General features: G+C 52.0%; 1 protein-coding gene across 1 annotated transcript; it reads right to left on the bottom strand.

Annotated features, from left to right (window-relative positions):
• Nucleotides 1–5089: 5089 nt before the first annotated feature.
• On the bottom strand, nt 5090–9828 carry HOXB1 (homeobox B1). Its single transcript, XM_056863957.1, has 2 exons — nt 9080–9828; nt 5090–5424 (listed from the first exon to the last, which is right to left on the bottom strand). Exons 1-2 carry the CDS (start codon nt 9678–9680, stop codon nt 5090–5092), a joined length of 936 nt encoding a protein of 311 aa, XP_056719935.1. The 5' UTR covers nt 9681–9828.
• Between the last annotated feature and the right edge of the window lie 1773 nt (nt 9829–11601).

Here is an 11601-nt window from a genome sequence, read left to right as displayed (position 1 = left end):
TGAGATAGACTGTGGGTTTTGAACATGTGCCTTGAGATCCATGCCAGGAGTCTTTGGCTCCTGTCCACAGCAGTCCCACAACAAAGACAAAACGAATTAACCAGACCATTACTGTAGAGAGACCTTTGCTATTCCCTTTTGGAAGGAATGGATGAGGTGATCAATAGATGGATGGATGGATGGAAAGAAGAAAGGAAATCATTGGCAAGGAGAGGTAGAAGGAAAAGGAGATAATGGGGATACAGAGACCAAGGCAAGGGGGGGGTGAAGGAAGGGGGGAAGTAATACCAAAGGAATGAATGGGAGAAATGAAAGGAAAAAAGAAGGGGTTGTGGAAGGACCAGAAGATAGTGATACTTTTAATAGGCCTGATCAGGGTGAAAGAATGAGGTGATAATTTCAACTGCAGCCAGTTTCTGGCTAAATGAGGAGAAAAACATAAAGTGGAAAACACCTTGGCCTGAATGTTGGTGACACTGGGAGATGGCCAGGTATGTTTCAGAGAGATGCCTCAGATACTGTTGTTGGGTAGAAGAGGGCTGGAGTTCTACTCTCCAGCTACAGGGCTGGAGTTCTACTCACCTGTTAGGATTCTCTCCTTATCCCATTGCATCTGCTGAAGAGAGCTCACTTACCTTATGTGGGATATTGCCATGCCACCTCTTCAAAATCCCACTTGAGGTGGCTTACAATAAAAATCCACAGTATCAAATATATCTCTAATCACCCCTTGCCTACAGCCACTAGGGAGGGGCTTTGGCTCAGTGGTAGAGCCTCTGCTTAGCATGCAGAAGGTCCCAGGTTCAATCCCCGCCATCTCCAGTGAAAGGGACTAGGCAAGGAGGTGATGTGATGTGAAACCCTGGAAAGCCGCTGCTGGTCAGAGTAGACAATACTGACTTTGATGGAGTTTAAAGGAAATCAACACACTTCTGCATCCACTTTGCAACATTATTTGCCCTGCCTTATGAATGGGATCCAGCCTGTCTCCCCATCCCCCTTAAACATCCATCTAGATACCAGCCTCCAGGAGGTGGCTGGGATTATAACTCATCTCCAGGCAACAGCTGGAGAACAGGGCCGCTTTGGAAGGTGGACTCTATAGCATTACACCCCATTGAAGTCCCTCCCCTCCTCAAAACCCACCCTCCTGAGGCTCCACCCCCAAAATCTCCAGGTATTTCCCAACCCAAAGGTGGCAACCCTACCTCTAGATGGAGTTCTGGAGAACCAAAAAGGTTCTGTGTCATTGTAAAGGTCAGCTTTAATAACAGGTATTCCATGGATGGACCAGTATGGACCAATAGGGCTACTTGGAAGAGCTCCGAGCTGCTTTTAGGGATTTCTGGTTTTCAGCACCACCACAACACCCCCGCGCCCACTGTGATTTGGATCTGTCTCTTTCAGTCCACTTTGGCTTATCTACCTCCCTGTCTCCTGGATATTGGGGGGAGAGGAACAAGAACAGAGGGAACAAGAAATAAGCAGAGCCAAAAGTCCTTCCCAGCCTATGCAAGAATTCTTGGGGAGTCAGGGCACTGAGAAGCTTTGCACACGCAAAAGGTTCTTCACGGGATTCCCTCTGAATTTCAGATGGAGCCCAGAGGGGAACGTTTTGTTGTGCCGATGAAGGAAACGGGCATGACCTTTGCCCGATCACCTGCCTGTCGCCCAGGGTAAGAAGCCATTGCCAATGAAAGCCCCCCTCCCCATGGCATCTCCAGGACAGAGAGTGGCAGGAAACCCTCCTCCTTTGGAGACCCCTTGTCAATATTGGAGCGGTGCCTGCATACGGGGCCCTGACCTGGATAGCCCCAGGCTAGCCTGATCTGTTCAGATCTCAGAAGCTAAGCAGGGTCGGATGGAAGACCTCCAAGGAACACAGGAGGGGGGCGCGTGACGTGGAGGCAGGCAATGGCAAACTGCCTCTCTTGCCTTGAAAACCCTATGGGGTCGCCATAAATCAGCTGCAACTTGATGGCACCACACAACCACCTGCAGAAGCCAAGAAAAATCACACGTGTACAAGGCTATGGGGTTTTTTCCCTGTGTCCATTTGCCACCAAGGAATCCAGTCTTCTGGAGTTCTTCTCCTTGACTGGAAACAGCACCGGAGAGGGGCCAGAGAGTCCCAGGTTCGATCCCTGGCATCTCCTCTGAGAGCCGCCCAAGATTTCAGCTCGAGACTAAGGTGAGTGGCTGCTGGCCCCTGGCTAGCAGAACCAATGGTCAGAGTCAGTAGAAAGCAGTTTCTTATAAGCAAATGGAGGAAAACAATCTCAGTTCCTCCTAACCAATCCAACCTATTTGCATCACACTGAAAGGAAACAGACCACAAAAGGGGAGAGGGAACTTAGTCAAATCAAGAGGACTGGAAACTTGGGGAGGGAAAGTAAACTTTACTGAGATTGAGGTAGTTTCGGTTCAAAATACAAAGCACCAGGAGAAAAAAGTCTCCTAAATTCCCGTTTAAAACACTAGCTTATTTTATTTTTAAAAATGTAAATCATAATTGCCATTAGTAATAATAGTAACAACGTTTTCATTTTTTAAAAAAAAACAACGTTTTGCTCTAAACTAGCATACGGGGATGGGGAAAAACAAATGGTGTCTGTTCCAGGGTGCATTGATTGGGGGGGGGGAAGACCCCTAAACTAGTTATTTTGCTTTAAATGGGCAGTCTATGGAGACGAATGAATAATAAATATCACTGGATGTTGATCATTCCCAACCCATTACAACCAAAGCCAGAAACGAATCAAAACGAATATTAACAATCGGTTTTAGCAAACTGGCGCCCGATGGTTCATACGCTAACTTCGCAGTCACTTCTGTTGATGTGAATGAAACTTGCTTCCAAGTCCCTGCTCTGAGGATGGCAGTGTAGCCCCAGCGGGGAGCTACCTAGTAACTAAGAGAGCTTTGACTCTGGAAATGTTGTTGGGCCATTTCTGCATGGGAGGTTTCGCCTTTGATTCGCTGCTCTCTAGATGCACATTTTCCCCATCTGAATTCTCAAAACTCTGCATGGGGGCTTATTTTTTAGTTTGTCTCTAAGGCTCTACTGGACTCAAATCTAACTGCTCTGAGTTGTATGCCAAGAAGCATCACTGCCTAATCCCAGATTTATTACTAGGCAGGGCGGAATTTGCAAGTGGGGGGTGGAGATATGGTGTGCATGCTCAGATGCGCTTTCCTTATTACATCACACGTTCTGGGGATTTGTCCCTGGCGTTGCAAGATAGTTTGGATCTGTGTTCCAGTTCAAAGTATAAAGGTTGCCTGGAAAAGTCCTGCTACTGGAATACAAATCCCATTGATTTTGGAGTACCAGTCAACCTCTCCATTATCAAGTAGAGGCATTTCAGGCTGCCTCCAAACATCCAAGTTGTTTAGTTTAAACTGGTAGTTGGATTACAGTCATGGTGTCTTTGAAAATAATAATCTGACGTTGATTCCCGCCCCTCAAGAGGAACCAATAACCAGCTTGCTGGGGGTAAAGTGTAGACGACTGGGGAAGGCAATGGCAAACCACCCGGTAAACATACTGTACCTAGTAAACTAGTGATGTGACGTCACCCCATGGGTCAGTAATGACCCGGTGCTTACCTTTATAAGCATACTCACTTCAAATGAAATCACAATAATATTTAAGACAGGACTGTCACTTCTTTCCTAGATAAGTAATTTCTGGAGTATCTGAAACAGTGGGCTCCAATACACAAAAGCTGAAAACCGGAATATTATTTTTTCCTAGAGTTTAAGGTGCATTGGGTTAGATCCAGACAGCGTTTTCACTCAGCCCCACCCAGTTCTCCTCCTTCCATCACCACCCCCCAGTCCACATTTTATCCATGCAGGTCTGAAGCTCTCTGAACAGTGAAAATAACTCCTAGCTACTATTCTATAAAAGCAATATCTAGACAAAAATGACGAGCCATTTCTGTTCAGGCCCAATCCCACCAATCATATGATAATTATTAATATCGAGATAAAACTACTATTGTTATCACAGGCAAATCAGAAATATCCGTAAGATAGCTGCCTTGCTTCTTTATAGCAGGTAGTGCATTCACACCGGAGGCAGAGGAGATCCGTGATAGCAAACTGTAAGCAACCCAGCTGTCGGGGCTATTGCCAAGTGAGAGGCACAGTTCTGTACTAGTGCAAAGCTGACATGGGTGTGTGTGTGGGCGGCGGGGGGGTGGTGGTGTAGAGGGAGGGGGGATCTTTCATTCCACGCTGCAGAATTGTTTTACAATAAAATGTACAATCATCTACAGGCAACTAGTGGCAACCGCGCCAAGCAACCAGAACTGCCCTGGGAAGTTCGCTTGTCCTTTGCCTCTGTTGGTTCAAAAGAAAGCTCGAGGAACCACCTTTTGCATCCCAAGCAGAATGGGAGGAGGATGCTCCGGTTTATCGCTGTTGCAAGCGCGATGCCTGGATTTTGGAGAGGGGAACGGTCATCCCTGAGATCAGTTGCTTGCCCCCCCCCCACGTTGAAGAGACAGGCACTGTTCAGGCGCAGAAGCGGAGTGGGGGGGGGCTGGCCCCACCCCTCTCGAGTCTTTCACCCCTGCCTGCTCTGCAAGAAGAGGGTGGTGGAGAGGGTTTTTTCCTCCCGGGCATCTCTTGGGCTGTCCTCCGCGGCTTCTCCCCCGGAGGCGGCAGCGTGGATCGCCGCTCCTGTTCCGTGGGGAGACGGAGCGCTGCTCTATGCGGGATCGCAGTCACAGGGGAAAGCCCAGGGCGAGGGGTGGGGGGTTGAAATTCTGTCCCCCGCCCCCCAGGATGCGGCCCTTCCCCCCTGTGCCAGTTGGCATGCCTTGGCGCTTGCTCGGCGACGTGAGCCTGCATACATTGGAGGCGCCCATGTGGCCACCGTGCCTTTGGAGATTATGTCCGGGCACGGCGGTTGTCTTGACGGGCATATGCCATGTGCCTGCGCATAAACATCGATGCTCGGGTGCCTCCATGCCCGTGGCGTTTCTGTGCAAGAAGGGGCTGCTTCCTTGAAGGGAGGGGGCGAGTGTCTCGGTTGGGGGGGGGAGGGGAAGGGCCCTGCGCGTTAACCCCTTGGTGCCCTTCAAGAAGACACCGAGCTGGGCGAGGCGTTGGGGGTGGGCGAGCGGCTGGACCGGTCCGAGGCCGCCTCGCCGGCTTCCTTGGCCGAGGCGGCCAGGGAGGCGAAGCCGGCCAGGCCCTCCTTCTCCCGCTTCTTCTGCTTCATCCGCCGGTTCTGGAACCAGATCTTCACCTGGGTCTCGTTCAGCTCCAAGGTGGCGGCGATCTCCACCCGCCGGGCCCGGGTGAGGTACTTGCTGAAGTGGAACTCCTTCTCCAGCTCGGTCAGCTGCTTGGTGGTGAAGTTGGTCCGGATGGCGCTGGGGTGGACCGCCAGGCCGTAGTCCGACGCTTGCGCTGCGCCCCCGCCGGCCCAGCAGGCAAAAGGAAGCAGAGAGCGCCGGTGAGAACAGCCGCGGCTCCGGACTCAAACGCCCCCCCCCACAACCCCCCCTCCTCCAACTCACACCGGCTCTGGAAGCCCAGAGTGGTCCCCATTTGTGTGGGAACCCGGGGCGTGAGAGAGACCTGCACTCTGTGCAAGCTCAGAGGCATGCTTGTCTTCATGAGTACTCGGCCGAGGCCCTTCGGATCAAGAATCCCTGCAAGTCTCCCCCCCACCCTCTGAATAAAATAAAGGTAAAGGTCCCCTGTGCAAGCACCAGGTCATGCCTGACCCATGGGTGATGTCACATCCCGACGTTTACTAGGCCGACTTTTGTTTACAGGGGGGGGGGTTGCCAGTGCCTTCCCCAGTCATCTTCCCTTTACCCCCAGCAAGCTGGGTACTCATTTTACCCACCTCGGAAGGATGGAAGGCTGAGTCAACCTTGAGCCGGCTACCTGAAACCGACTTCCTTCGGGGTCGAACTCAGGTCGTGAGCAGGGCTTGGACTGCAGTACTGCAGCTGACCACCTTGCGCCACGGGGCTCTTCCGAATAGAAAAGCCCCCCCCCCAATTCTAAACCTATGAAAGGTCCCAACGGTGGTGGGGAGTGGCATACTCTTGGTCATTACCATTTCAAAAGCATGACAAAGTTAATCATTCTCTTCGTTTTGGTTCCTACACTTTTACCTCCTTTGTGCCACAAACAGCAGGGCTTTCTTGGTTGACAGATACATGGCCGTCTTTCTCCAGTGGCACTCGAGGAGACATACTTAAGGATCTCCCTTCAGGGCCCTCCTCAGATTCCCTTGGCTTCAGCAAGGCTACTGAATCAATCCAGTGGCTTCAGATAGGCGGTAACCAAATAAAGACATCAATAAGATTCCCAGGGCTAAACCTTGGCAAACGCACTTTAAGCCCTGCCACATTTTCATTAAAAACAAACAAAAACCATCCTTATCTTCAGGCCTAGAAAAAGTCCTACCTGGCTTCAAGGTTGGAAACTCGGTTTTCTGCCGATGGGAATGCTCTATAGCTGGGGGTGGGGGAAAGGGACTTTGCACCTGCTCAAAGGCTCTTTTACCTCTCTGACCAAGGGAGTTTGGACTCTCCAAAGGTGATACCCTGAAAACTCTACTGCAGCCCAACACGGCCTCTCTCTGAAACAACCTGCCCTTCCTGGGCATGTATCCCAGTGCCCTGGATGTAGCCCTGCAACGACCCACCGTTCCTCTCTGGTGGACTCTAATCTCCACTCTGGTGGAACGGTGGAGTCTGATCTGGAGAACCTGGTTCAATTCCCCACTCCTCCACATGAGCAGTGGACGGTAATCTGGTGAACTGGATTTGTTTCCCCTCTCCTCCACATGAAGCCAGCCGGATGACCTTGGCCTAGTCACAGCTCTTTAGAGCTCTCTCAGCCCTACCTACCTCTCAGGGTGTCTGTTGTGAGGAGGGAAGGGAAGGTGATTGTAAGCCGGTCTGCATCTCCCTTGAGTGGTAGAGAAAGTAGGCATATAAAAAACCAACTCTTCTTCCGCCGCTTCCTAAACTGCGTCTCCGCAGCCAACACGAATCCCTTTCCTTCCCCCTTTCCTTAATTCGAGCCCTTTCCAGCCCTGCCTCTGATTTAAAATTCATTTCTCTCCTTTCCCCCCCTCCCAGCTCTATGATGGTGTCCCGTTGGCCATTTATGCACGGGAGTTTTTTGCCTTGGGTCTGCCGCTCTCCAGATGCACATTTTCCCCATCCGAATCCTCAGAACTCTGCATGGGGGCTTACTGCTGAGTTTGGAGAATTGGGATGGGGAAAATGTGCATCGAGAGAGCAGCAAATTCCAGGCAAAACCTCCCATGCATAGTTGGCCTATGGCTTCTATTACTGCTTTGGGTCGGCTTAAATGAGAAATTGGGGGCAAAGAGACGCCCATCAGATAGCCTGGGCCCAACCTAGAAGGGGGTTCTCCTGCTCAGGCTTCACTGTAAGGAGCGCAGGACAGATTTGCGCTGGGGACCGCGCCTCCCCTGCTTTCCAGGGACCAGATTCCAAGATCAGCCGGAATCCTCATTCCTGGAGCATCCTGAATCCTCAATGGACTTGGGCAAGGAATAAGCAACGAGCACTGTCCCTTCCGCCAAGGCGCTGAACTCCTTTCTTCTTCTTTTTAAGTCCAGCGGATAACTCTAGGGTGTTGTCGAAGGCTTTCACGGTCAGAGTTCATTGGTTCTTGTAGGTTATTCGGGCTGTGTAACCGTGGTCTGAGAGACACTGTCCTTCAGTGTTACTACTCTGAAGATGCCTGCCACAGTTGCTGGCGAAACGTCAGGAAAGAAAATTCCAAGACCACGGTTACACAGCCCGAATAACCTACAAGAACCAATGAACTCTAGGGTGTTTTGGTAGAGGGGGCAGTTCACTCCATTCCTCTTGCCCCGAGACAGCTGAATGTGGGAAGGGGCCCTGGGAACAGCAATGGGCGCTTGGAGTTGCGGGGGGGGGGGGGAGTCATTCACACATCCGAGAAACCACTGGGTGCTGCAGGCACCACGTGATGCACAGAGATGCCTGAGCGAGCCCTGGGTCTCCCCAGTAGGCCTAGGCTAAAACTGGAGAGGAACACAAATTGGTAGAAAAGCTGCTGGGGTGTCTATGGTCATGGGAGGTTTTGCCTGGGATTTGCCCCTGTCTAGATGCACATTTCCCCCATCCGAACTCTCAGAACTCTGAATGGGGGCTTATTTTTGAGTTTTGAGAATTTGGATGGGGAAAATGTGCATCTAGAGAGGGGCAAATCCCAGGCGAAACCTCCCATGCATAAACGGCCTACGTGTCCTCTCTTCTCTTCCCTGTCCTCTAAGGAAACCTCCAAGCCAGGCGAGTGCCTCCCGAGCTTACTGCTCTTGGAAGCCTTTTCTGGCCAGATCAGCTCCCATCCTCCTTCCTGCAGTTTTGAACCCATGGCCTCCTATCCTCCGGGAACTAAGAGAATGCCTTTCTCATCCCTCTGGCAGCTTAGGGAACGGATGAGGAGTGCGTTTCCCACTCCATGAAAGCCAGCACCTCGTAGTGGTTAAGAGCGGCCGACTCTGATCTGAAGAGCCGGGTTCGATTCCCCGCTCCTCCACATGAGCAGAGGACTCTTAATTTGGTGATCCAAGTTCGTTGCCCCACTCCTCCGCATGAAGCCTGCTGGGTGACCTTGGGCCGGTCCCAGTTCTCTCCGAACTCTCTCAGCCCACATGGAGGCAGGCACTGGCAAACCACCTTTGAACGTCTCTTGCCTTGAAAACCCTACAGGGTCGCCATAAGTCAGCTGTGACTTGACGGCACTTTCCCCCACACATTTCCCACCCACACACCCACCCTCTGCTGGAAACACTCCCCACATTTTATGGGTTGTTCTCTAGAGGCAACGAGGGAAGAAGGAAGTGCTTGGAATGGCATAAGAATCGCTTCTCGGAACCAGACCCAGGGGTACCCTGTCTACAGCGGAGGCCCCCTCAGATACGTCCAAGATGCTCTTGAGATGGAGAGAACCCTCCAGGGACCGCTACTCGGTTCTCCTCCTTCCCTGCCCTCCTCGGAAGGCTCCTGGCGACGAGTTGCTCGCTCGGGAAGGGCTTTACCTGTTTTGGGAAGGTTCCTTTTCACTTTCATCCAGTCAAAGGTCAGGGCGCTGCTGGAAGGCCGCGGCTCTTTGTTCTCCTGCAAGGGCGGGGAAAGGTTGCCAAACCCCCCTGGCAGGTAGCCCCCCGGCTCTGGCCCGTAGAGCTGGGGCTGGAACTGCCCACAGAAGCCCCCCTCGGGCAAACTCCCCAGGCTGGAAGACGACGAGGCGGCCGCCCCATGGCTGGGGTAGGCGGAGGGCTGGAAGTAAGCTCCGTCCGTCTCCTGCGGGTTGAGGTAGAACTGCTGGCCGACGAAGCCCGGGCTGCAGCCGGGGGCCGAGAATCCCCCTCCTCCTGACTGCGAGGACCCCGCGAAGGAGATGCCCAGGCCGGCGGGGCTGGGGGGGAGAGGAGGAGGAGGGTAGCAGGAGCTCTGCTGGGGGTGGGCGTGGGGCCCGCCCGCCCCAAAGGGCCCGTCGGAAGTGTAGGTGTCACAGGAAGGAGGGCTACCTGAGCAGGCGGGGAAGGAAGAGGTCCCCGGGTCGAGAGGCTGGTAGTCCTTGGGCGCGTAGGCGCTGCTCCCCCGGTTACAAATTGCATAGTCTAAGAAGAAGTTCATTCTAGGTATTGTTCCTTTGCCAATGATGGAAGAGGGTCGCCCTGTTTTAGGGGGATTCCTCCTGCCCTACAACCTTTGGATAGTATGTCAAAGTTAAAGCCGCCCCCCCTCCTCCCAAAAAGAGGGAGAGAGAGCCACCCTTCCCATCTAGGGCTTTCCAGCCTGGGCGCCCCCACACCCCCACCCCTCCTTCCAAGAGCCTTCAGAATGGGGGAGTGGGTGGGGGGTGGGCTGCAAGGGGGCCCCGGGCCACGTGGTTGCCTCCGAGCCCAATGAGCGAAGGCCTCCTGAAGTTTGTCAGATATCTACCATCATCCATCAAGGCCTTGACATTTGCATGACAAAGGGGCTTCAATCAAACTTTTCCCCATCGATCTGACGAACAACACGGGCGCGTCAAAAAGGTTTTCCCCTCAAAGACTTTGGAGGGAGCGAGAGAGAAGAGGGGGAGGAAGTGATAGGAAGGGGGGAGGAAGAAAATAATGGGGGAGAGTTAAGACTATTCAAAGTCCGCTATGTGTTAAAAAGGACACACACACCCCTTTTCTAATTCATAAGATGGTGCCAAAAATCACCAGAACTTTTTCTCCCCCAACTGAAATCAGGGAGTTTTGCCCAATTCCGGCTGCAAGCGACTCACGTAACACAGAGGGAGAAGAAGAACGAGGTAGGGACGGCGTCGTCTTTATCAAGGGGGAAATGGTCTTTTCCTCATTCAGAAAAAAAATTAATCGCCGAAAAGATACTTAAACGTTTATGGAATTTGCTTAAAGTGCTTCCTTTCCCCCCCCCCCTTTAAAAAAGCCCAAATGGTTTTGCTTCGCCTTCCAGCCTAAATGTCTCGCAGCCGCCTTCTTAAGAGCAATTTAATTCAATCAACATTCTAATGAGTTGTGAAATAAAGTTAGAAACACCATTGTCTTGGGTTGGGGGTGGGGCGATCAACCCTATCCATCTTTTCGTTATTGCTTTTTCTCTGCCTCCCCAGCCCTTCGCTGCCTTCCTACCTTCCTTCTTGGTTCTTTTCTTGAATTCCCCCCCTGCCCCACCGCATATTTAATAAAAAGGGCCTGGGGCGAGTCATTGTGGGCTCTGTCCTCTGTTAGCCAGGAGACGTTTGTAGTGGCCCGAATCATTCTTAACGTTGGCCAAACAAGCGGAGGACCAGGGCTTCAAGGCTAATTTTGAAATCCTACTATATTAATACCCGCCTACTAGTCGATCCCAAACCTAAGTGGTTTCTGATAGGCCCCCTGATTTTAAAAAAATCTCTCCAAGTCTGCCTTTGGCCATTTATGCATGGGAGGTTTTGCCCTGGATTTGCCGCTCCCTAGATGCACATTTCCCCCATTTGAATTCTCAAAACTCTGCATGGTGGCTTATTTTTGAGTTTTGAGAATTTGGATGGGGGGAATGTGCATCTAGAGAGAGGCAAACCCAAGGTGAAACCTCCCGTGCATAAATGGCCTTTGGATAGCGCATCCTTTTTCCTAGGGCTAGAAGGAAGGGGGCTTTTGTGTTTAGTTTGGAGGAGGGGTTCCCCTCCACCTTGCCTTCCAAGCAAATGTTACTCGGGGCCAGGCTGGCTGCGCTCAAAAAAACAAAAAGAAAACCCAGCTCTGTTGGAGTGAACTTTTGGCCTGTTTCAAAACCTCCCGGCTCTCTCCTCGTGGGCTGAACAGCCAGTAAATATCCTGACAAGTAACAAATGACCGTGGGCGTCGGATTGGAAGCTACTCGTGTCTCCAATGTGCTAACAAGTAAATAAATGTTGCTCGCCCAGATCTCCATTATATTCGGCATGGAGTGGTTGAGTCTCTCCTCCTTTGTCAAAGGCGCACGGGCCAGGAGACCAGAGGGAGACTCCGAAGGCAGGGAAGGGGGTAATCATCAATTTATGGACTCCTCGAAGAAACGGAGC

The sequence above is a fragment of the Euleptes europaea genome, chromosome 18, assembly GCF_029931775.1.
Source record: "Euleptes europaea isolate rEulEur1 chromosome 18, rEulEur1.hap1, whole genome shotgun sequence".
Classification (NCBI taxonomy): Eukaryota; Metazoa; Chordata; class Lepidosauria; order Squamata; family Sphaerodactylidae; genus Euleptes; species Euleptes europaea.
The sequence above is the reverse complement of the archived record's forward strand: the minus strand, read 5'-3'. Positions and strand labels throughout refer to the sequence as shown.

Bases quoted from the DNA above. Each gene is read 5' to 3' on its own strand.
- HOXB1 (XM_056863957.1), bottom strand. From the start codon at position 9,680: ATGAACTTCTTCTTAGACTATGCAATTTGTAACCGGGGGAGCAGCGCC. The intron at 5,425-9,079 runs GTAAAGCCCTTC...GCGGGGGCGCAG, and splicing joins AAGGAACCTTCCCAAAACAG to CGCAAGCGTCGGACTACGGC.